General features: G+C 39.7%; 1 protein-coding gene across 10 annotated transcripts in view; it reads right to left on the reverse strand.

Annotated features, from left to right (window-relative positions):
* The window catches only part of NFIB (nuclear factor I B), a 611,459-nt gene that overhangs the window by 143,865 nt on the left and 442,940 nt on the right, over positions 1-24,654 (reverse strand). For all 10 annotated transcript variants that reach the window (XM_077475108.1, XM_077475113.1, XM_077475111.1 and 7 more), the window contains 2 exons: positions 12,942-12,995; positions 3,960-4,028 (listed from right to left, as the gene is read on the reverse strand). In XM_077475108.1, the coding sequence (XP_077331234.1) occupies positions 3,960-4,028; positions 12,942-12,995 (123 nt within the window). The remainder of the gene's footprint in view (positions 1-3,959; positions 4,029-12,941; positions 12,996-24,654) is intronic.

Here is a 24,654-nt window from a genome sequence, read left to right on the forward strand (position 1 = left end):
GCTGCTGTCAGTGCTGTATGTCACGGAGCTGCTGTCAGCGCTGTATGTCACGGAGCTGCTGTCAGCGCTGTATGTCACGGAGCTGCTGTCAGCGCTGTATGTCACGGTGCTGCTGTCAGCGCTGTATGTCACGGAGCTGCTGTCAGCGCTGTATGTCACGGAGCTGCTGTCAGCGCTGTATGTCACGGAGCTGCTGTCAGCGCTGTATGTCACGGAGCTGCTGTCAGCGCTGTATGTCACGGAGCTGCTGTCAGCGCTGTATGTCACGGTGCTGATGTCAGTGCTCTGTATTACGGTGCTGCTGTCAGTGCTCTGTATCTCCTGCACCCTCTTGTTTGCCTACCCTGGTCCCTGACCTTCCCTCTCCTCCATTGCCTTCATTAGCTCCATAGTCCTGAATTGTCAGAACAATTTCCCAAATAAAAAAAAAATGCTTGTAGTTATCGATCCCAAATTCACCTCATACATGTATTATGCTATTGTCCAGGTGGTGGGACTACGTGCTACCCCCTAATAATTACCCCGTGGCCGCAAATTCGACCTAAAGGTTTGCGAAATTCGCCTCCCATTGAAGTCAATGGAGCCCGCGGCGAACGGTCGTTTTCGCGAACGTTTGTGTCCGTTCGCGTTTCGCGTTCGCGAAACGTCCCGTCGGAAGTTCGTCCATCACTAGTCATTGCGTGTTGAAGGCACTGCTTGGTATTCTCCGAACCTATCACTGTCCAAATGTAGCAAAACTGTGTAAGAGATGACTATTTTTTCTTTTTTTAATGGAACCAGGCTTTGTTCTTTTTATACCATGTTATAGCTATTTGTGTGTTGGTCTTAGATACACATAGCAACCATTTCCTTAATTCCAGCTAGGTAACGGAAGTGGTGATTTGTTTCTGTGGTCTCTTTACTTTGGTGGCAGTTAGAAACTATCCTGTTAGGTGTTGCCCTATCCTGCAAGCTTTGAATTGATTACCACTACTACTTCAGTGCAGTTTGACCATGTTTAGTGCATGCTGAGGTTAAATCTGAGATTGTTCCTTTTGACATATAAATTCATTTTAACCTCCCTGACGGTATGATTCATTCTGGTTTTAGGTGCTGAAAGCGGTACAATTATTTTGCATGGAAATTTGCCGTTTTATATTGTAGTCCTGTAATTCTTAGGAATAACTCTGTTAAATCTGTTCAAACCAGAGTCTAGCAGACATCCCGGGTATGATAAAATGTATAATATAATAAATAATAATAAAAATTATTCAATAATGTAATCAAATCCTAAAACACTGAAAAAGGGACACTTTCTGGTTGCTATGGACAATCTCCAAATTCCAGGCAGAAAAAAACAGTATTTATAATATAAAAGTACATGCAGGGCACTGCACAGACCACTAGGGACAAAGGGGGTGTGTATTTTTTTATACAGTACTGTAATCTGTAAGATTACAGTGCTGTGTGTGTTTTGTGTACTTTAACTTTTTTGAATTTGGCGCCGATCTCCGATCCCGTGCGTCGTAACGTTGCAGGGAACGGAGCTCGGCGGCATGCAGCACTGTGTGAATCGAGCAGAGGATAGCTCGATCACACAGTGCGGAGGACATCGCTGGATCCAGGGGACAAGGTAAGTAACTTCTCCGTGTCCTCCCTGTATCCAGCGATGCGATCCCGAGTCTGGCTCGGGGTTACCGCTTGTGTTAGTAAAATCCCAACCCGAGCCAGACTCGGGATTACCGCTAGGGAGGTTAAAGATTTTTTGACCCATGCACCTGCAACTTAGGTACCTACTTTATAAATTCTTTTAAAGTCAAATTAAAGGCAGATTTAAAAAAACAAAAACAAACATGTCATACTTACTTGCTCCATCATTTTGCATGAAGCAGCACCGATCCTCCTCTTCTGGGATCCCCTGCTGGTGCTCCTGGACCCTCCCTCCTTCCAAGTGGCCCATAGCAAGCACCTTGCTACGGAGGCACCCCAGCTGCTGCTCTGTGTCCATTCGCTCATGGAGCATGGCTAGGCTCCACCCCTGCTCTCCCCTCATTGGCTCACTGGCTGTTGACATTAGCAAGAGCCAATGAGGAGGAAGCTGCTGCTCCCATGTACATCTCTGGATCAAGATGGGGCTTGGGTAAGAATTGGGGGAAGCTGCACACAGAAGTGTTTTTACCTTCATGCATATAATGAATGAAGGTAGAAAACCTTGAACCTTTACAATCACTTTAAATCATGTCAGATGTTCAAATGCCTTCCAACACGCACATATCAAAGTGGTAATATATATTCCTTTTTTAGCTTATAAAGACTTCTATTTTGCAATCCATCTGCTACAACAGCTAACCTGTGCAAAGTTTTTCCATTTACTAAATGGGTCTGTAAAGAGACAAAATGTAATGATTTTAAGGCACAACTCTAGTCTAACTTGTGAGTCTGTCATGGAGTAAAGAGATCAGTAATTGTGAAACATTTTTAACACACATTTATAGCAGGCATGCGCTAGGTTAAATAAAATAGCTAGCAGTTCACATAGGGGACAGAACTTATTATCAATACTATTCAAAATGCTGGGATTTGTTTTTAATTTCTTAACACCATCATCCTGCCATGTAAAAGATGTATGTCACGTTTTACTTTCCACTATTATAGCAGGAAGGAAATGTATTATAAATCAGTACATTTTATGGGATGAGAGACATTGCCCTTTTAGACCTTACATGAGGATACATAAATGTTGTACCTCTTCCATCATTAGCTTCTCAGTATCACAGAAACTTGCAGAACAGAAAAATATGTCTAGTTTACATGGAAGGAATAAAATACACTATAAAGATGAAATAGCTATTTGGAATATTATTATAAAAAAGGAAGAATGCAGGCTAACTATTCTGTTCTGCTTACATTAGACTTTCCGATTTAAAGCTACTGAAGAAACTGCAGATACCCTGCTATCAGCAAACTATGATGGCATACACAAAACTGAGTAACTCATTAATGTAATTGAAATGCCAAACATCTTGTATTCAATACAAAGTAGAAATGCAGCAACCTGGTCAAGGGCAAAGTATAGAACTTCTGTCAGGTTTTCATTATTGTGTCCCAATTTGAGAAATTTTCCCTCATCAATGGTATGGGAAGTCAGTCAGCAAAATATCACAGAGAGGAACTTACACAGGAATAAAGGTAATTTTATTTATTGAGTAGGGACAGTTTAGGAGCACTGTTAAGTTTCTGTTTGATACCAGTGGGTTGATTTCCACTTACTTCCTGTCCTAATGACTGCACAAGAAGTTAGAGAATATCTCCCCAATGAGAACACCAACAATAAAAAAAATCCCAACAGGTTCTTCCCTAGCCCATTAGTATTCAAAATGAAAAAAAAAAAAAAAAACATATTTGGCTGGAGTTGCACTTTAACCACTTCTCTACCAATGTACATTTATAAATGACACAGGATACAAGGGGTTAATGTAAGCTTACTATGGATTTTTAGGACCGACAAAGGAATTTCAAATAAAAGTGATCAGGGTGGCTCTAGATTACTTTTATGGGACTCTGAAAGTATGACCCCCCCAATACCTTGTTTGCACTTGGAGTGGTACCCGCGCTCTCCCTTTGTCTGAGCCTAGGACCGTAATAAATGGCTCCCACAGTGAGAGCAGGAGTTGATCAGTGAAGGTCCGTTCCCTGATCTTCCCTGCAACCAATGAACCCATAAGTGACATGTATTACATCACATCCGGGTTCACAGCTGTCAATCCTTCACTACTGTAGCAGAGGATGTCACTAATCAACCACAACCTGTGAAAACATATAATTATTTTGGAGTTTAACGTAATTTGTTGCAAAAAATTCAGTTTTTAGAGTGTGCAAAAAACTGTAAAATTGCCCCAGTAGACAAGTGGTTAGTGTTGCTATGTCACCAAGAGAAAAGGCAGGCTTCAGAGCTTCAGAGAATGCCAATCTTAACTTACTTCTAGACACCCGTACTAGCTCTGAAACATTGAAAACTCCAGACTTTACAAAACTGTCTTCAAGGTATCCTGGAAAAAAATGAGAATAAAAAAATGTGAGTGATTTACTGTCTTTATAATCCTTGTTGAAAAAAAAAATATGAAAATAATATGTCAAAAAGACAATATAACAGTTTTCAGGTCTGTCAAAAATGTACACAAGCAAAACAATAAGTGGTCTGCCGTAAAAAGAAAAGCAAGCAACAGGGTGGCACTTTCATGTTCTAACTTGCATTACAAAATCGATCTGATAGGTTAACCTTTAGTGTTTATATACAGTATATGACAACTTAACTCAAGCTAAGTCTACGGTACACAGATACCGAAGTATGATTAATTGAACCGTTGCAGTGTATGGGCCATGAGCTTTTCACTGTGCTATTAGAATTGTAATGTGTTTTTCGAGAAACCACTGCACAAAACATACATGAATACCAAACACAGTCAACTGTACAGAAAATATTAGATATTGTTTAAAAAAAGTAAAAAAAATGATCCCTAAATCACCTAAGAGTTTATTTAAAAAATCTGGGTGTGTGTTTAAGATTTTCTGGCTTTATGCAAGAACTGTTGTGTAAATAATGCAGAATTATGTATAGTATCGAGAATGTACTTGTCAAGTTCTAGCAGCCCATGAGCAATGCCTTCAGGACCCTGCAGGTCAAACTATTAATCAAGTGCAGGTAACAGCACACAAGACTTGACACCCAGAGCAAAGCACTCCTACAAAAAAGGTTATAACCGTGCTCATGGAGTGTGACAGCAACAAATCACAAAGACAGTCTACACTGTGCCATTACAGTTACTTCACAGGAACTGGTTTGGGGCACTCGAAAATATGCTCAGAGGAAAACTAGACACGTAGGCTGTCATTTCTCACCTCCTTTCAAAAAAGCTAGCTGCCTGGCTCTCTTGTAATGATAATGCTTAGGTTTCAATGCTTTATGAGTCCCTGACTTGGGGCCAGTATAACTATAAGGGTTTTTTTAATTCTCTCTGCCATTCATGTGCTGCAAGCATGTTCTTTATGTATTAAAAGTAGAGACAGACAGACGCCTAGTATTTTATAAAGGTCACCCCCATAGTAGTGTCATGATCGGTGTCTTATAAACAATAAAATACTATCAAATCAAATTTTAACAAAGATTGTTTGCCTATGCCAAAGTCCAATCAGTCTTTGTTTATTGCAGAGATGCTATGGTTTACATTATCTTGATATACTATTTTTGGACACTACTATACAAACACTGTGAAGGTTTCTTATCAAATTTGAGAAGGTTGCAGCTCTAACATGTTTCTAATACTTAGGATTTCTATTTACTGAAGATGATGTCTTTTTTTTTTTTTTATAAACTAAAGTAAACTTGCAATTATTACCACGACTAGTATGAAATGCACCTCTTCAGCACAAGTGGTCAGGTGTCTTACTGGGTCTGCAGTCAGATAAGGGTGATTTTGAAACAGCAACGATCATGTTTCATTACTAAAAGATCAGCTGTGTTTTCTGATGCAACTATGGCAAAAGCCATTTTTTTTTCTTTTCATAAAATGGTCCAGTGACCTAGGTGTAAATATAGGTACATATGAGAGTCATTTTTTTAAACATCAATGTCTTGTGGAATATATATCTTGGATATAGTGTTGAAACTTAAGGTCGTCAGTGCTAATTAGTTTTAACCTCTAAACCGGTAACATAATCTGCAATCTAATACTACATAGAAAAAAATTAACCTTTAAAAATGTCTTATCTAGCCCAGACCAGTGTAAGAAATACTTTTTACATTCAGCCTGTCTGCGAATCTGGACTGAGAACAAAGCATGTGTCTACTCCACACACTTGTCCACTTTAATGTCTTCAATGTCAGGAGACATTAGTCATGATTTCTATACTACACTGCACTCACCTAATCACCTGAGCAACAGATCACAAACTGCTAAAGTGTAAATAAGCCCTGCCTATTTCATGTGATTCCAGCCAACTAGTTGTGGAAACAAAAATGTAGATCTAGAGCAGGGGTGTCAAACTTAACTTCATTGCGGGTCACATAAGCAGTATGGTTGCCCTCAAATGGGCCATTTATAGTTGGGGTGCGTTATCTACAAAGTGCAGGGTTCAGGGGTGTGCTATGTACAGCGTGCAGGGTACAGGGGTGCACTACGTACAGAGTGCAGGGTTCATGGGTGTGCTATGTACAGAGTGCAGAGTTCATGGGTGCTCTATGTACAGAGTGCAGGGTTCAGGGGTGCGCTATGTACAGAGTGCAGGGTTCAGGGGTCTGCTATGTACAGAGTGCAGGGTACAGGGGGTGTGCTATGTACAGAGTGCAGGGTTCAGGGGTGCTCTATGTACAGGGTTCAGGGGTGTGCTATGTACAGAGTGCAGGGTTCATGGGTGCTCTATGTACAGAGTGCAGGGTTCAGGGGTGTGCTATGTACAGAGTGCAGGGTTCATGGGTGTTCTATGTACAGAGTGCAGGGTTCATGGGTGCTCTATGTACAGAGTGTAGGGTTTAGGGGTGTGCTATGTACAGAGTGCAGGGTACATGGGTGCGCTATATACAGAGTGCATGGTTCAGGGGTGCGCTATGTACAAAGTGCAGTTCCAGGGGTGCCCTAAGCGCAGAGGGCAGAGTTAAGGGGTGTCCTATGCACAGAGTGCAGGGTTCATGAGTGCGCCAAGTACAGAGTGCCGAGTTCAGAAGTACACTACATACAGAATACAGATTTCAGGGTGCGCTGTGTACAAAGTGCAGGGTTTCGAGGTGCGCTATGCACAGTGTGCAACCACAACTACCCTGCCATTTTCTGGCTGCAAAACTGAGTGCAAGGGCCCCATGACAAGGCCTGGTGGGCCAGATTCGGCCGGTGGGCCTTGTGTTTGATATAGTATATATATATATTGTGTTCTGCAAGCAGAATAGCTCTGTGGAGAGATCCCCCATCAACCATGGTTGCACAAAAGAAAATTGCATCATCTATGGCTTGTCTTAATTGGCCATACGCTAAGTGATTTGCTTTTCAGCCTGTGAGCTGAACAAAAAAAGCTAACAAATTCCTCAATCCATTCTAACAGCAGGAAATGGACAAATTCCCTCAGCTGGCAGACTACTCTAAGCCCTTGTACACACGGTTGGAGAATCCGTCGGAATGTGTCTTATCGGACCGTGTCGTCGGATAATCCGACTGTGTGTGGTATGCATCAGACTGATTCCGTCGGAATATCCGTCAGACCCAATTTTCCAACATGTTGGAAATATTTCCCGACCAACTGGGCCGATCGGACATACTCCGATCATGTGTAGAGAATTTTGATCGGACCAAGTGCCACGCATGCTCAGATCAAAGTCCTACATCAAAGCTATTGGCTACTAGCCTGAATGTAGTCCCATCGTAACGAAATTACGTCATCACGTTCTGAAAGATCTGATTTTTCGCCAACTTTGTCCGACCGTGTGTATGCAACAGTTTCGGACAAGATCCGACGGACAAAATCCGACGGGCAAAATCCGACGGATTTGGTTGTGGAAATCTCCGACCGTGTGTACAGGGGCTTACAGTGGCTGCACCCAGCTCCTTTGACTTTCAAGAATGTGTATTGAATTGTATTGTAACTGTACAGTGTGCCCTTACATTGTAAAGCGCTGTGCAAACTGTTGTCGCTATACAAATCATGTATAATAATAATATTAATGTCAGGTAAGGAACAAAATAAATGGCCAAGTTGTAAAGTCATCCACAAATTGGTTGGTAAAGTGGCCAAATCAGGACAAGAAAAGATTGGCCACAATACACCAAAATGGGAAAAATTCCTGGTACAATCAATAAGATTTTAGTTTTTTTTTACTACAAAAAATTAAAAACAAATAATTACTGAAATAAAATAGTGGAATTTACAGGTATGTAGTCACTTTTTTCTTTTTGTGTTTTCTGGTAGTCTCAGTATACTGGGGAGATGTTTTTACTGCTATATCTAGTAAAAAGGATGGTCTCATTCTTAAGCCTAGTACACCTGGACCAAATGTCAGGCAGCAATAAAACCTGGCTGACATTTGAACCATGTGTATGACATCTGGCTTCTGTCAAAGGGCCATGACCAATGGCTGAGAGAGCTGAACGGAGTGTTCTGGTGGGGGGGGGGCTGTGTCCCCTGTCGAGGGGAGATCACTGTACTAACATTGGATTGTTAGTACATCAGCTCTGACCTGAGTGTGTACTTTACAAGTTTATTGTTTGTGGAAATGATTAATAATGGAATCTGTCTTTTAGAAGCTATATCCACCCCTTAACATTGGAGCAAACGATCACTTTCTACAAAATGCAAAAATAAAACATTCTGTATATTTATTTTGAGCAAGTACTGACAAAAAACTGTGTTTTAAGGAGAAAAAAAGAAGGGAATACAAACTTCACAAATTAAATGGCATGAAAGAAAATGACCAAAAAAACCACAAGGAGCTTGTAAAGGTCTACACTAACAAATATGAGAAAGTGAACTTGAAGCAATGTGGTTTAGAATGCATAGCCGTTTAAGTTCTTTCCTTAATTCCGGCTTCCCGCATTTGAAGTGGTGAGGTCGTTTATTACAAAACACCAGATCAGGAGACAGCCCATGTTCCCCTTGTCTCTTTCACTCACACCCGCACTTCTTCATCCACTATGTAAACATATTTCCAGACAATTTTTAAACAGTAAGCCATTTAGACCTACTGCTTCTGATGGACTGTTCAAACTTTTTGGTGTTGTTTGGAATAACATAGGTAAATAAATAAGGCATGAGATAAGTGATTTTTTTGTATAATAAATACACAGTGACTTTTATCTGCAATGGAAACACAAAAATGTAAAACAAGGGCGGAGAGTGATTTCTTTCATATCCGATTAACTGTGAATTTACTTACAGAAAGCTGCTAGTAAAACTACTGAGAGTAGGCTTAAAGAGTATATTGCAGCTTACCAATGTTTAGAGGTGGTGCCTGTGGCAGTTTTACCGTCAGAGGCTTTTTTATTTTTTATTTCACTTGGGGATCCTGTCAGAAAGTCTGGTATTTTTCAACTTCCCTAGCTGTCCAGCAAAAGTGGCAGTTCGTGGTTTGAGATAAACCATTTAACACTGGCGGAGGTGCTTACAAAGATCAGCTTTTATTAAATTATGAAAAACCTTTATCCCAAAAGGAAAAAAAAAACAGTTGCCTTAACTTCTTAAAATGTGTTAGCTGGAGTTCTGCCTTCATTTGCTAGTAAAGTCCTTCTAAATCTGCTAGTGCATCTAACACTACCCTTTCCCATGGTTGAAATGCTGCTGTCTAAAGGATGACTCCATTGCACCTCAATCCAGACTGGAACCACACTCGGATAGGAAGTGTGTTTCTGGCCAGATCACCTAATAAAAATGAAGGGTAAAAAAAGGCCTGAGAAAATGCCCTGTTGGGCTGGACATGTGGTGTCATTGCGCACACCGGCAGGACACACTATGTGGCATTTTGTTATGATCCTTCACTATTATAAGTGTGTTTGCTTAAATAAATTGTAGCGGTTTTTAACTATAACACACTATAGCATCCGCTCTTTGTTCTTTAACCCTTCCATGTTGAGCACATCTATTTTATGAACATGGCATTGGATTTCTATAGTCCATTTTTATTGACGCTCTCTGTGTGGGATCAAACTTTTTGGTAAGGAGCACATTTAAACATTTTGGAGGAGCACATGGTGGCATCGTTTTCCTTTCCTGGAGCACTGGTTTTGTCACTGTCACACTGACAACTTTGTGGATTTAGGACTGGTGGTTTGGACTTATGAATGTGGATATTCTTATTCATATTATTATTATTATTATATATATATATATATATATATATATATATATATATATATATATATATATACACACACATACATATATATTATTATTTTATTATATTATCATTCATATTTACCTACTAGAAAACTAGAAAAACTAGTTTTTTTCAGATGTATTTATTTTCACTTATTCAGAAGGTTCACATTGTATATTACTGATGAATTGGAATGTATTAGATTTATTGTGTTTACTACGCAGCTTACATGTATTGGATACTACGGCATGCATGTGGGTTTCTAAAGGGGCAGCACACCTATAATGGATTAATTAGCACATTCTATTTATTAAAACAATTTAAACGCTGAAACAGGAACCTTGGGGTTGATTTATTAAAACTAGAGAGTGCAAAATCTGGTGAAGCTCTGCGTGGTAGCAAATCAGCTTCTAACTTCAGCTTGTTCACCTAAGCTTTGACAGAAAAAAAAATAAACTGGAAGCTGATTTTGTACTCTCCACTTTTAGTAAATCAATGTATGGTCACAGCATACACTTTAGTTTATAACATCCATACTGTAATTGTAATACAAACAATAGTTATATTATGCAATCTCCTTTCTTTACTAGATATACAATTGACATACTACTGGTTTATGTAACCTTTTTTACACATACTGTGCAATGTTTATTCTGTTTAAACCAATAAACACATTGAAATATAAACATCTCTTCCCACGTTGCGAGTTCTGCCTGTCTACTGGCCATATCTTTTCACAACTTCCTCCATTCCCAGTATGCTTTGCAGCTTCTCCTCTGGTTTTTACTTTTAATTTCTAAGAACTATGTATCCCATGGTACCTTGCTGCCTGCAAGCAGTAATTATTGTACTGACCTAGCCTTCTAAAACTCCTCCTCTCATCACTCCTGTAGTTCAGCAAGAAGACTCTGTATATTCTGTGACACAGCAGTGTCTTCTCATAGGACATTGTGAATTTGTGTCACAGAATTCAAGGAAGTAAGAGCCCTTTCACACTGTTGGCAGTAAGGCGCCGCTAGTTTTAGCAGCGCTTTACTGTCATTTTAGAGGCGCTTTTTGGCCGTTAGCGGACCACTTTTAACCCACGCTAGCGGCTGAATAAAGGCTTAAAACCTCCGCTGTCGAGGCACTTTGCAGGCGCTTTATTGGCGCTGCCCATTGATTTCAATGGGCAGGGGGAGCTTTAGGAACAGTGTATACACCGCTCCCATAGGGCCTCAAAGAAGCTGCTTGCAGGATTTTTTTTTGATGTCCTGCCAGTGCACAGCTCCAGTGTGAAAGCCCTTGGGCCCTCGGGCTGGCATTTTTCATGCGCTTTGCAGACGCTATTTTTAGCACCTAAAGCACCTGAAAAACGCCTCCGGTGTGAAAGGGGTCTTAATGTATGTGGGACCTCCCAAAGTAAGTTTACAAACCTCTATATCATTCAGATTACTATAAGTGGGCTAGAAATAATTGAGATGAAATGTGTAAATAAATAATGATTTAAAATTTTGACCATAGATACATTTTAATGAAAACAACAACTTTGGGAATACTGGACTGCCATTGCTACATTCGCCACCTAAAAATTCCAGTTTTCTGTCTGTTATGCTATCTTTGGCTTTAACATAAACATTATTCTCCCAACATTATATGACTTTACATATAAGAAGGCAATGCAAGGTAAAGTAAAATAACTTACATGAAAGACAGTTTTAGGTATGCAAGACATAATCCAAAATTGGTAGGCAACAGCCTCAGATCACTAATCTCACTATTCTCCCTACATACGTTTTACATGTATATCTGCTGTCTTCAGCTTGCTATATTCTTTAGAAAGTGCACATGATGTTAGAGATTTTTTTTTTCTAATCAGCACTAGGAGTGAAGTCTTGGCATACACTGTGTGACAGCTGATTTGAGGAAAGGCACACACCCCCACTCCACATAGGCAAAGGAAGGAAGGAATGTGCAGAGCTGTGCTGTGAATAGACCAGCTCTCTGCCAATCTATTTATAACACCCACCCCGACACAAATTTCAGGCTGGTTTTATCTCGGTTGTCAGGGAACTTGTCAGAAGTTATGCTGAAAACAGAAGAATGGAACAGCAGAAAGACACTGTACTTAGAGCTTTGGAGATAGACCAGAAAAACTACAGATGTATGTGCTTAGGTCCAATTTGGTTTTACACCCACTTTAAAGTATTTACACATTCTTAACAAGCACTAAAAAAGCTCTATCTTATGTAACTGCAGGCACTATGCAGAAAACAATTTTCACAATTTATATCAGACGTACTTAAGTTGCCCATGTATTCCTGTCAACTCCATGTACTACCTCTTCCAGTAGTGACTCAACAGTCTTTTCATTTCTAATGTAAACACAGGTTCTCTAGTAGCGGGGGAAAGGGAGAGCCATGCTGCTGGCAAAATTATTTAGACAACTTCAGTGCTTCACTAAGCATAATTTTCCTCCACAGTACCCTGTTTCCCCTAAAATAAGACCTAGTGTGATTGTCGGTGATAGCTGCAATAAAAGCCCTACCCCCCAAATAAGCCCTAGTTAAAGTCCTTGTAGGTCTTCTTTTCAGGGTAGGGCTTATTTTTGAGGAAACAGAGTAGGGCTTATCTGGGTGGTAGGGCTTATATTGAAGCCAACACCGACAATTGCGCTAGGTCTTATTTTAGGGGAAACAGGGTACGTGCAGCAACACAAGTCAGTAAGGCCTTTTTTTAAAGTTCTTTTATGGCTTGTTAAGATTGTGTATATTCCTAAATGTCTATTACTGCTGAACGACAGGTTCACTTTATACATCTTTTAAGTAATAGCAACCTCATTGCACCGCACAAGGGCAAGAAACTTGACAAGGCCTTTTAGGAGTTTAGTAAAAAGCTCATCTTCTCAATCTTCACGGTGGAAACTCCATGAGATTAGCTGAATCTTAATGAAGTTGCGGGTAAACTACTGGTTACAATGAAAGAAGTAACATAATCACTGCTTGTCTCAATTATACCCATTGCCTATGCAAAGCAGATTGCTGACCAATTATACACTTTGAAGCTATCACAGTACCACTTTTGTTCACAGGCATTGTTAGAATGTAAATTTTCCATGGGTGATATTTACCTGGTGGATTCTTGGCAGGATCATTGTGGCTTGGGCTTCCTGATTGTCCAGGATCTGCAAAGAAATAAAACAAAGGTAAGTGTTTTGTGTGTTACAAACATCAAGTTTTTTAAACTCCCTTCCCGGAATGTTGATGAAATGTGGAAAGTAAAAGAACAGATGCAATTTCCCTTGTTTCGCTAGACAAACGTGTGAAATAGATTTCTAGGTACAGATGAGTTGATTACATTGTATAAGAAGCTTTGCATAATTAGACTTTCACATTAATTGCTCTTTCACGTTACACAATATAAACCTCTAATTCAATCTAAAAATGAAGAAAAAAGCAAAAAGAATTGCAATAGCAGGAGACTGAATATGGCTGTCCCATTCGGGGTCTATTTTGGGACGTTTGTAGCAGCAACAGTGGCATGTTGCCACAAATAGTCTCTAAGAACAATGCCACTGAAGTTTCTGAATAATGTATTAGAATTTCACTTGCTAAATAGCTTCCACAGCCAATAAAAGTTAATGAAATCTTTATATGAATAAGCAATTAACACACCTATATGTGAATGTTTTAGGAGCTTATCTGAAAAGATAGCCAAGTTAAATGTCAGCTTCTGGAGAGGCATTTTCCAGAAAGGGAAGTGATTCTCAGTTACAAACCATCAGTTAAAAAAAGAAGTCCGATTTTAAACAATTAGGTTTACTGGCCTTTTAACATATTATTTCAGTATATTATTTAAAGTTGTGTAGCTGGAGGCATTTGCACTATTTCAATAAGGAAAAATATTAGACAAACAGATAATAACAATCCCATAGGGTGATGAGAAAATGTATTTTATCAAATGGGAAAAGAAAGAGGACCTTCCTATAAAAATAAGCAAATAGTGCTGCAACCCTTATCGTGTTATGGGATATAGATGACGTGCTATATCCCTTCCCAAAAAATAAACAAATCGTTCCGCAAACTTTGTTATCACAAGTTATTGGATATAGCTGACATAATACTATCTATCACTAATACAATTTAAAAAATGCATATGACAATTTGGACTCAATCAGGAGTCTGTGAGATATGCTAAACAATTTCTCACTTCCCAAAACAGATTTTTGGAAGTAACAAGTATTGCAAGCACATTAAATTATCAATAAACCCAAAACCAAAAATGTAATATATTGCAGCTTAACAATCATTAGATATGGTGTCTGCATTCGTTTATATTTTTAAGGTTTTTTCCTCTGTTTTCACCTGGTGATCTGGTCAGTAACACACCTCCTGTATTAGAGTGCCTCCACTCTGGACGAAAGAGCACAGGGGGCACCATAGACATCGGCATTGTCAGTCTTGGGGGAGGGAAGTGTTAGATGTACTAGCAGATTTAGACACTAAGGCCGCGTACACACGGGCGGACTGTTCGCCCAACTTTGTCCGTCAAACAGTTTCGGCAAACAGTCCGCTCAAAATTAGCATGGACGGACATGGCCACACACGACGAACGAACAGTTTGCTGAAACCGTGCGCGATGACGTGAACGGCACGTACGACGGGACGAAAAATACGACGTCCTATACACTGCATTGTAACTTTCGGCGTGAAAATCCTTTCTGAGCATGCGCGCAACTTTGTTTGACGAACAAGCCTACACACGAGCGGACTGTTCGCTGAAACAAGGTTTCAGCGGACAGTTTTACGGAATTTCCGAAAAACCTTGTTCGTCAAACTGTCCGCTGAAACTGTCCGCTGAAAGCCCACACACGAGCGGACTGTCCGCCCAAACACTGTTCAGCGGACAAAGTTGGGCGAACAGTCCGCCCGTGTGTACGCGGCCTAACAAATTGAAACCAAACTAGAGCTCACACTGCAGTACACAAACAATTACAGAAAACAGTTTTTTTTTCTTTTGGGATAAACGTTTACACGAATAAATACAAGTTGATCATCGTAAACACCCCTGACAGTAGTAAATGGTTTGTCTCAACACTGCAAAGGCTACATTTGCAAGAGAGTTTGTTCTGTTGAAAACCGACAGAATTATTGGCAGGATTACCAAGTGAAAATAAAAGAACGAAAGCCTAAAAAAGAAAACACATGTAGCCATCACATCTAAGAATTGGTATGTTACAATACAATAAATATGCTTTTGGATTTGATAGTGCTTTAAGTGGGCTGGTCACAAGAAACCAATAAAAGAAAGCATTACAAACAATGTTAGCTTAATTTACAACAAACCATGTGTTTTAAGGCGTGCTTTGGATCACAGGAAGCAATCCTTATCACAAGAGGGAACTTTCCAAGACAAGAAACTAAACTTTAAACACACATTTGCCACACCTTTGCGTTGAATGTATTGGGAGAAATTATTGGATTATTGAACTTAATCTATTGAAATCTGTTTCTTGGAGTTCATTGAAAGACACAGGATTGAGTTATACTGTCGCCTACTGGAGGATTTGGACACTGGCACACAAGAAAAAACACTGATCAGTCAGGAAAACCCATCAACTTCCAGCATGCCTCAGTTTTGCAGACAAGCAATACTTTGAGGAGGTAATAGACACAGTGGGTGGGACCTGTATCTTGCAATAGACTCCAAGAAAAAATCTAGTACAAAAATCTTTTTTTTTTCTTGTTCATTGAGAGACACATGGTTTAGAGCCAATTGGCATGTTCAAAAGCAGTCAAACTGGGGTATGGGCAACAAGAACAAAACAAAACTTAGGGCTGCACGTAACTCAAAGCCACCTAAAGGACCATTTGCCCCAAGCTGGCTTCAGATGATTGTCCATCGGGTAAAGTTTAGAGAACATTTTAATAGTAGACTCAGTGCGCCTTGCAAACCTGGGAAATAGTAGCCCGATGGCAAAATCCCCTAGAAGTACTCACACAGTACAGTTTGCCTCAACAAGAAATGATTTAAGACCACAAGCTTGAATGGTGATCTGCCTGAAACACTGAGAAATGGTGAAGAAGAGAAGCAGGTTTCCATCAGGAATGACAAAGAGAAAGTCTGTCTTTCTAATAGAAGCAGTTGCTGCAAGATAAACACACACAGCACAGACTACAGCCATACAATGTAGAAAAATCAGCCTCTGATGCACTGCAGTTTGACAGAAAGACATAAAATAATGTTCTGATTGGGGTAAAATGTTGAAATCACCTTGGAAAGGAAGAGGGCTCTGAGCCTCAACACCACCACATCCTTATGTGGTACCAAAAAGGGTTCTTTGAAAGACAAGACCACCAGCTCAGAAATATGCCTCAAAGAGGTGATAGGGAGAAGGAAAGCAACTTTGTGAGAAAAAGTGTATAGGCCAATATCCCTGATAGGTTCAAAAGGCAGTTTTTGAAGAGCTGAAAGAATCAAACTGAGATTCCAGAGAGAAACAGGTGAACACACAGGATAGCTACTTGAGAGACATTGTGAAAAATAGTCTTAATCAAGAATGTGAACCTACCCATCTTTGGAACAAGATGACAGGTGCCAAGATCTGCCCCTTGATGGTACTCAGAAACTCAACTGTTGATCCACGCCCGATTGTAAAAAGGTGAAGGTTTGTCCCACAGAAAAATTCCTGGTATTCGAGAAGTATGCTTTCCATGTGTGATGGTAGACCTTGCAGAAAGCAGACTTCCTGTTTTTTAAAACTGTAGGAATGCAGGAATTACCCTTGTCCCTCCAGACTTGTGATTCAACAGCCATGCCAATAAAAACAGCAATCTTGAAGCAGGGTGATAAACCGACCCTTGAAAAAGAAGATGATCTTGATGATCTGGAAAAGCCCATGGAGCATCTGCCAGAAGTTTGATCAACCTGTGGTACCGTGTCTAACTGGGCCAATATGGACATGGGTATCACCAGAATTCCCTGTATCCTGATCCTGTGAAGCAGACAAGGAAGCAGTTTCATGGGAGGAAGGGCATAGTTTAGGTTCTATTGATCCCACAGAGGCATCCATAGCTTCTGCCAAAGGATTTCTGTATCTGGAGACAAACCTGCCAAACCTGCCCAACCTGAACACTAGGGGGTCCACATCTTGCATCCCCTATCTGTGAAATGGGAGACCTCTGTACCAGCTGAATAAGTCTTCAGAGACTGGGTCACCCCAGAGGCTGTGCCACCATTCTGGACCTTGAAAGCGCTATGCGGCTAACTACCACAGTACAGTCAGATCTGGAAAGTACCACAGTTTAAGACCCAGTGCCCTAAGACACATCCCAGGCTAGCCCCACAATCGTCCCATCCAACAGGTCCAGGTGCAGTCTCCAAAGCTATTGCTAAGAATACACCCATCCAAATGCATATAAAGATAAGCTCAAGCAGAGTGTAGGAAAATGTTGATTGAAGAAAAAAATGTTTCCTTGAGGGAAAAAAGGAAATAATCAGCTAGTAAATATAGAAAAAAAAGAAGTCCATCCTCTTAGGACCCTAGCAAAAAACTGAGACATGCTGGGAATGGGAAGGGTTATAGTGCATGGTCACTGTTTTTTTTTTTTTTGCCAGTGGTGAATTCCATCTGCCTTTGAATTCTGTATACCTTTAATTAAAGATATATATAATAGATATATATAGATCTCTCTCTCTCTCTCTCTCTCTCTCTCTCTCTCTATATATATATATATATTTTTTTTTTTATATATATATATATATATACACACACACACAGTATATAAGTGATTAGGCATAATACAGGAAGAAAAATATTTCCTTTATAAAAATCTTTACAGACAAGTCTGATGTATCAGTAACGAAGATCCTTATCTACACAAACCAAACACACAAGAGTGAAAGCTATAATTATAAGGTTAATATTAAAATGGAAATTTGCATGCCTACAGCCAAAGATCAGATAACAATTTCACATCTGTACACACACACATGCACACCGTGGATAACAGATGATTTTGTTTCAGATCAAACACAATTAGTTAAGTATTATAGGTATGACTGAGCACTGTCATATCTTAGCCAAGCCTGGGCACGGATGCCGTGCTTGATCAGTAGTTTAAGTACACAGACCAAGATTCATTGTGGCCTGGGCATCTCCACCTGCCAGTTTCTGGAATGACAGAACTGTCAGCTGTGGAAGTGAGCCTGCATGTGTGTCCGTGTACGTGCTGAGGGAAGGGCACAGAGGGAGGAAACCATCTGCCTTCGCTAGGCAGCCATTCATTGCTGGATTTAACAGCTGCAGAATAGGAGTGCCCAGAAGGACAGAAATGTGCAGCCTGAGACAGACACTGAGACCATGGGTATAAGAATTGGCACTGCCTACCATTTTTCCCAGGGAATAAAGGCTCTTTCCAGATGTCTGGGTGGCACAAAAAGGAGGAATGCAGTCAGATTTTCTTGTGGCAAATTAACAGAGGACGAGGGTGCCAAGGCCTGATTAACCATTGCAGCACAGAATTACAAACTGTGATACGCAAATGCTGTTATCTAATTCATCCCAGTATAACCTTATCAAATGCATTTTTGATTTAAACTTCTCCCCTTTTTTATTTCCGTATACAATTCATGCCTCATTTTGTATCCAAGATATTAGAAATAGGTGACTTAAGTTTGGGTACAGCTTTCATTTTTACTCCGCTGATGCTATACAATCTACAGAAACACAATCTCATGCATTATGCAGCATGTTTGCTATTTTTTATAAGTGAGCTCTGCCTTTTCACAGAGAGCTGTTTGATTTGCTGAGGCTTAAAACACTGTCATGCTTTGTGGTGCTATTCATTTAGGTTGGGATGACCTTAAACGGCTTGCCTTTCCAATTTTAATAGACTATTGTTTAAGTTATGTGTACGTCAGACAGCTGATTATACTAGTTTGACAGCATGTTCCTTAGCATTTATAAACTGTTTGCTAAAGTAACTCTGTAAACCTAGTAGAAAGATAGCTATGTATTTCACAATAAGCCTCTGTGGGAAAACACAGCATGCAGAAAGTGGTGTGTGTGTGTGTGTGTGTGTGTGTGTGTGTGTATGTGTAGGTCTATTTAGGTGTATTTATCATTTTTATTTAGGTCTAGTTATCATTTTTTAAGACTATTTCTGTTCCTTTACTAGGAGTGGATGCTCAGCAACTTACATAATTTCAACACAATGGCTATTATAGCATTGCTATGAATATAATATTGTTAGCCTGCTTTACAAAAATACAGTTCTGGTCTGGAATTCAAGCATTTCGAGTTTTCAGTATGATGATCTTGCCTATGATTGACAGCCGCAGCTCTGTTCTTGTGTGCTGTGTGTAGGATGGGTGTGCCTTCTGTCCAATCAGCTCTCAATGAACCCTGAAAAATTAAACGTCTACTCCTTGCCCCCTGCTTTTTGAAAGTCAAACAAGCTGTATAAATTCTACACTTTGAATGGCTGTAGAGAAGATAGGGCAGCAGATAAACAGGTGCAAGTTATGTAGGAGGATTTGTTTAATCTCTGTGTATCACCTGAGGCTAGTAACTTCACTGTGTATATGTAAGGGTTTATATCCACTTTAAACCATGGTCCAATTCACCCTAGTAGGGAAAAGTTTCCTCCTGACCTCATAAGGGCCTCATGTTCAGGGATAATTGTGGGTTAGGCAGCCAAAGCTCCTTGCCTGTGAAAGCTCCTTCACACCAATGTGAGTGCATTATTATAGTGTTAACGGATGTTGATACATATTGAAGCCCATTTTTCATGCATTGTTATGGGTATCCATTGAAAAATGGCATGAAATAAAAAAACAGCTAAACACAGTATTAAAGTGGAAGTAAACCCATGGATTTAAACAGTTAAAAAAAAAAAGGCATGCAGGGAATGCTAACTGCACATTGGCTGTGTTCTCAGCCAAACTATGAAACCATCCAATGGCTGGTGTCATAACGAATCACATGTGCAGCACCATAGCAGTTGAAGATTAAACAGAGGCAAAGATGGCAGCTTCCTTGGCTGAAAACGATAGGGGAGTTTACTTCCACTTTAACACCATTGAATGTCATCGCCATTTAAAAACCTAGGCAGCTGGACATTCTCTAGCATGCACTAAAGTGGCTGCAACTGTCTCATACACTAACCTTTATATTTTAAAGATATCTTAGTGGTATGGAAATGTGCTCACATGAATTATAGTGAGTGGACATTGATTCCTAAATTGGATGTGTCAGTGAAGGGTAAACAACTGCCAAAAATGCATTAACAGACCACTGCTTTGTCATAAAACCCCCAATACTGCAGCATAAGGAAAAACAGTCACCTGTGTTTTTTGTCTACAATTTCAAAATGTGTGTTTTTTTTTTATAACATGTAAACAACACCAAATGCAAATCTGCAGTGTCAGACTTACAAAAAATCAATCTATTAGGGGTTGCTCACACCATAGCACATTAGTGCATGCTTAACGTACATAAGCTGTGTTTTTAGGTTGCCCTGCACAGCAAAGCATTTTATACATGTGTTCCAGTCTCTTTATTAAACCTATTTTCTCCATGTCGTTTTACTTTACGGTAATACTGTGCAATACTGTGCAATACAGTGCATCCGAGCATTCTGTGCTGCACAAAAATGCAAAATGTCCTATTTTTCTTCGGCACACACCAAGGTAGTACATTGGTAGGAACTGAAACCATAGGGCATAAGACAAATTGCATTGGGTAGCATTACTGGTGTGACCCATAATGTCCCCATGCACATAACTAATAAAAAGCACAAACAAATGACTCCTGATGGAAAGGAGTTGTAATGTTGGAGGTAATCGACTGTCATGACATGCACTATATCATGCTCTGCAAGACTTTTTCTTTAAAAAAATAGATATGTGATTCCTTCGTTTTTGCTTTCCTATTTCCACAAGTATGTGCTGTAAATGCACTGGGGAAAAGAGCAGATTACAGCTTTTTTTTCTTCTTTTTTCTTCCCCTGCCTATGATGTTAACCGAAACCACAAGAAGCTGCTAAGAGACATCTGTAACAAACATTTGTATACAGTAGTGCCCTTCAGTACTCAGCTCTCAATGTAGAGCACAGCTGTTCTGTAATTAAGCACAGTCATTTTACAATATTGTTACATATTGTTCTATTTACATTGTATTTAAATCGTTGCCATACACAGACCGATTCATGCAATGCTCCTGATTCTGACGTTGTTTTTCAATGGCCAGAACCCATGTAGGAGTCATGCAGCAATTTACCAGGGAGGGGTAATGAGCACTTGCTGAAAAATCCCTATAGGACACGTGACGTCCTGAAAACCTCAGTCACAAGGTAGGTTGAAGAAGGTGTATAACCATGTTTTCTCACAATCTTTTCTGAAGTGATATCTCTCCGTTTATGGCCATCTTTATAATATTGCTTTTTCCAACCTGTTTACTGTGTCAAATATGGTTAAACTTGATGTTATGTACCTTTTAATACCTGTGGCATGCAGATAAATGTGATATGCCCCTCTAGTCATTTTTGTTTTGAATATTACTAATATTTACTAAGGAAAAGTCTCCAAACTATGGCCCATGGGGACCCTGATGTAAGTAATGAAATCAGAGGGCACTGATGGGAGCTCTGGTATAAGAGGGTACTCTGATGTATGAAAAGGGGACTTTGATGGGGATTATGATATATAGTAGGGGGGCTCTGACTAGAACTCTGATAAGTTCAAGTTTATTTGGAGTGTCTTTGCTTTGTTCACTTAAGTTTTTTTTCTGTTCTAAATTATATCATTTCAATTACAAAAAATGGCAAGTAAAACAAATTAATTTGTTTAAAGAGGTTATAAACTCTTTAAGAGAAAAAAAAAATCTGCATCGCATACTAGCTCATTATGAAATACTTACCTTAGAATGAAGCCCCCACAGCGGCGCCCACACACTGCTGAGACAGCCGACAACTTCCCCTGGAGCCTCTTCCGGGTTCTCGGGCTCCGGTGCTGTGAGTGGCCGGAGCCGCATTGACATCACTCCTGCGCATGTGAGCAGGAGCCGTCGCTCATGGCGCAGGGCTCAGAAAGAATGGCACCCGTGGCCATTCCTTTAGAGCGCATGCGCTAGTGATGTCACTGGCTGCATGTAATGTAAATATCTCCTAAACGGCACACATTTAGGAAATATTTACACTACCTATAGGTAAGTCTTATTATAGGCTTATCTATAGGTAAATGTCTGCAGAGAAAGTTTACAATGTGGCCATTGTACTAAAATTTTTGGAGACCTCTGTACCAAGGTGGACACACATAAGGAGAAATTCTATTGCATGATACAGATTAAATATGTATTCTACTGCTCCAGATGGGTCCACCTCCTGTGTATTCATGGGCAAGCACTGTTCATCCAGTCATATCCAATTGCAATAGGATCCAAAGGGCTGGACACTTGAAAACTACAAGTACATTCATTTTATTGATAATCTTTAAAATGCCATATACAGTGAACATAGACACCATGGGAGCAAGGAAACACTGCCAACATGTTTTGCACTGCTAGTGCTTATCCATGACTATGACTTCTCATAAATAAGCGCTAGCAACGTGCAATGCGTTGACTGTGTTTCCTTTCTCCCAAGCTGTCTATGTTTACCGTATATGGTGTTTTGAAGATTATTAATAAGTGAATGCAATTTTTAAGTGTGCAGCCCTTTGGATCCTTTTGCACTCATTCCATACTGCATGATACAGTTGATTTTGCAAAGTACGTATAGAGTGACCTGTATCAACTTTTCAGGCCAATAAAGAAAAGATGACTAGATATAATATAGTTCTCAATCAACTCTGTTTCTCTTTCCAGTAATTTGCTTAGGTTCCATCCAGCAGGATATTATTATTGTTAAAAATATGCAGGATTCATATAGCGCACAGTTTGTATGGCTCTTTACAAAATACAACAGGATTCAAGACAAGAGGGTTAGTAATATCTAGTATCCATGACCTCCGCCTATTCATTTTTATTTAGAACGTTAAAATAAAATAGAACATTAATATAAAAACAGGAAAAAAAAAACTGAACAGTTAAAACAAATATAACTGACAGCTTACACAAGTCCCAACCACTGCTTGCTAATTGTGCGGTGTTCTACAATAAACTATTTTTATTCAGGCATCACTTAACATTAAATCAAATAAACCAAGACATTGAAGTGTATGTCCAGCTAAAACGTTGTTTCCCTGTTTTGGATAGAATAGAAATGGTCAAAACCCCTTTTGGATTTTCCACTATACGGGTCTCTTTCAGAGAGATGCATCCTCACTTCCTGTCCTGCTGACATTTTACAAGGCAGAAAGTGAGGGGAACTCATCAACATTAACACAAACAGAAATGTCTTTCTTTTAGTAGAATGCAAATAGGCTAGAACCCCTGGCAGGTTTTTATTTCTGTTTATGTCCCTGCTGTAGATTTCCCCTTGCTTCCTGTCTGGTAAAAACTGTGTCAGCAGGACAGGAAGTGAGAGTAAATCTTCTCAACAGAGTTGCAGATAGCAGGAAAAACCCGACAGAAGTTTGAATCCTTCCCAACTCTATCGGAAACTAGAAAACAGTTTTGGCTGTACATACACTTTAAATTCAGTAACATTAATAATACATACTGTTGAAACAAGAATATACATAATAAAACGCATACATTTACTTACAACAAGACGTTTATGCAATAGCTCTCACATTAACCAATGTTTCACTTACGCCTTCTGACTAAGTCCTATTTTAGGACATATTTGTGGCTTAATCCCAAGGAAAGAGATACAAGACATATACACCACTTGTATTTCTAACCTCAAATGCCACAGAGGCCAGAGAATATAACTTGATAACCAGTCAGTTCACATCTATACAGATTCCACTCAATTTGTATGCAACATTAGTTTAAATATATCACCATTGCTACTCATCAGTATTTTCTGTTTACTTAAAAGCAGCAATGGTCACAGATGGTAAAAGCAAAAAACAAAGTCTGACGCTGCTTATAACTGTTGCTATATACATCTGTACACATTACTGCTATGGTGCCATCTCTTCTTTACCTGTCCTCACCTTGTATCTACTTATTTTCTCTGATTCATATACCTTTTTACTTCTCTTATATCACTTCCTTTTGTATCAAATAAACTACTACCACCTGATACTATCAATTAAGTTCTCCCACTGTTGACAGGGCCAGCAAGTTGCCTTCTACGTAGTGATCTTTATGTATGGCCTGCCCTTACTTGTAAAGTTTATGTACCTATATGCCTTGTCCTAGCAAGCACAGCTGTAAGCCGGACCTGTACAGACCCTAATGAATCATCACAAATGAGAGCACTATGGTAGACAACGAGGAAAACAGGTCATGGCCCAAAGTCTTCTTCAACAACCACCAAAAAGTTAAATGTTTGCAAGAGGACAATCTATTCTTCCTGTAATGCTAAGAAGTTCTAGAGCACAAGACTTATGCCTCATACACACGGTCGGATTTTCAGACGGAAAATGTGTGATCGGATCATGTTGTTGGAAAATCCGAGTGTGTGCGAGCTCCATCGAACTTTTTCCATTAGAATTTCCAGCGCACAAAGTTTGAGATCCGGATCTAAAATTTTCCGACAACAAAATCCAATTCCGATCGTGTGTAGACAATTGTGACGGACAAAGTGCCACGCATGCTCAGAATAAATTACGAAACGAAAGCTATTGGCTACTGCCCTCTTTATAATCCCGTCGTACGTGTTCTACGTCACCTCGTTCTGAAAGATCGGATTTTCCGACAACTTTGTGCGACCGTGTGTATGCTAGACAAG

This window comes from Lithobates pipiens, unplaced genomic scaffold (genome assembly GCF_037356315.1).
Source record: "Lithobates pipiens isolate NorthernLeopardFrog02 unplaced genomic scaffold, aLitPip1_a1.2 Scaffold_13, whole genome shotgun sequence".
NCBI lineage: Eukaryota > Metazoa > Chordata > Amphibia > Anura > Ranidae > Lithobates > Lithobates pipiens.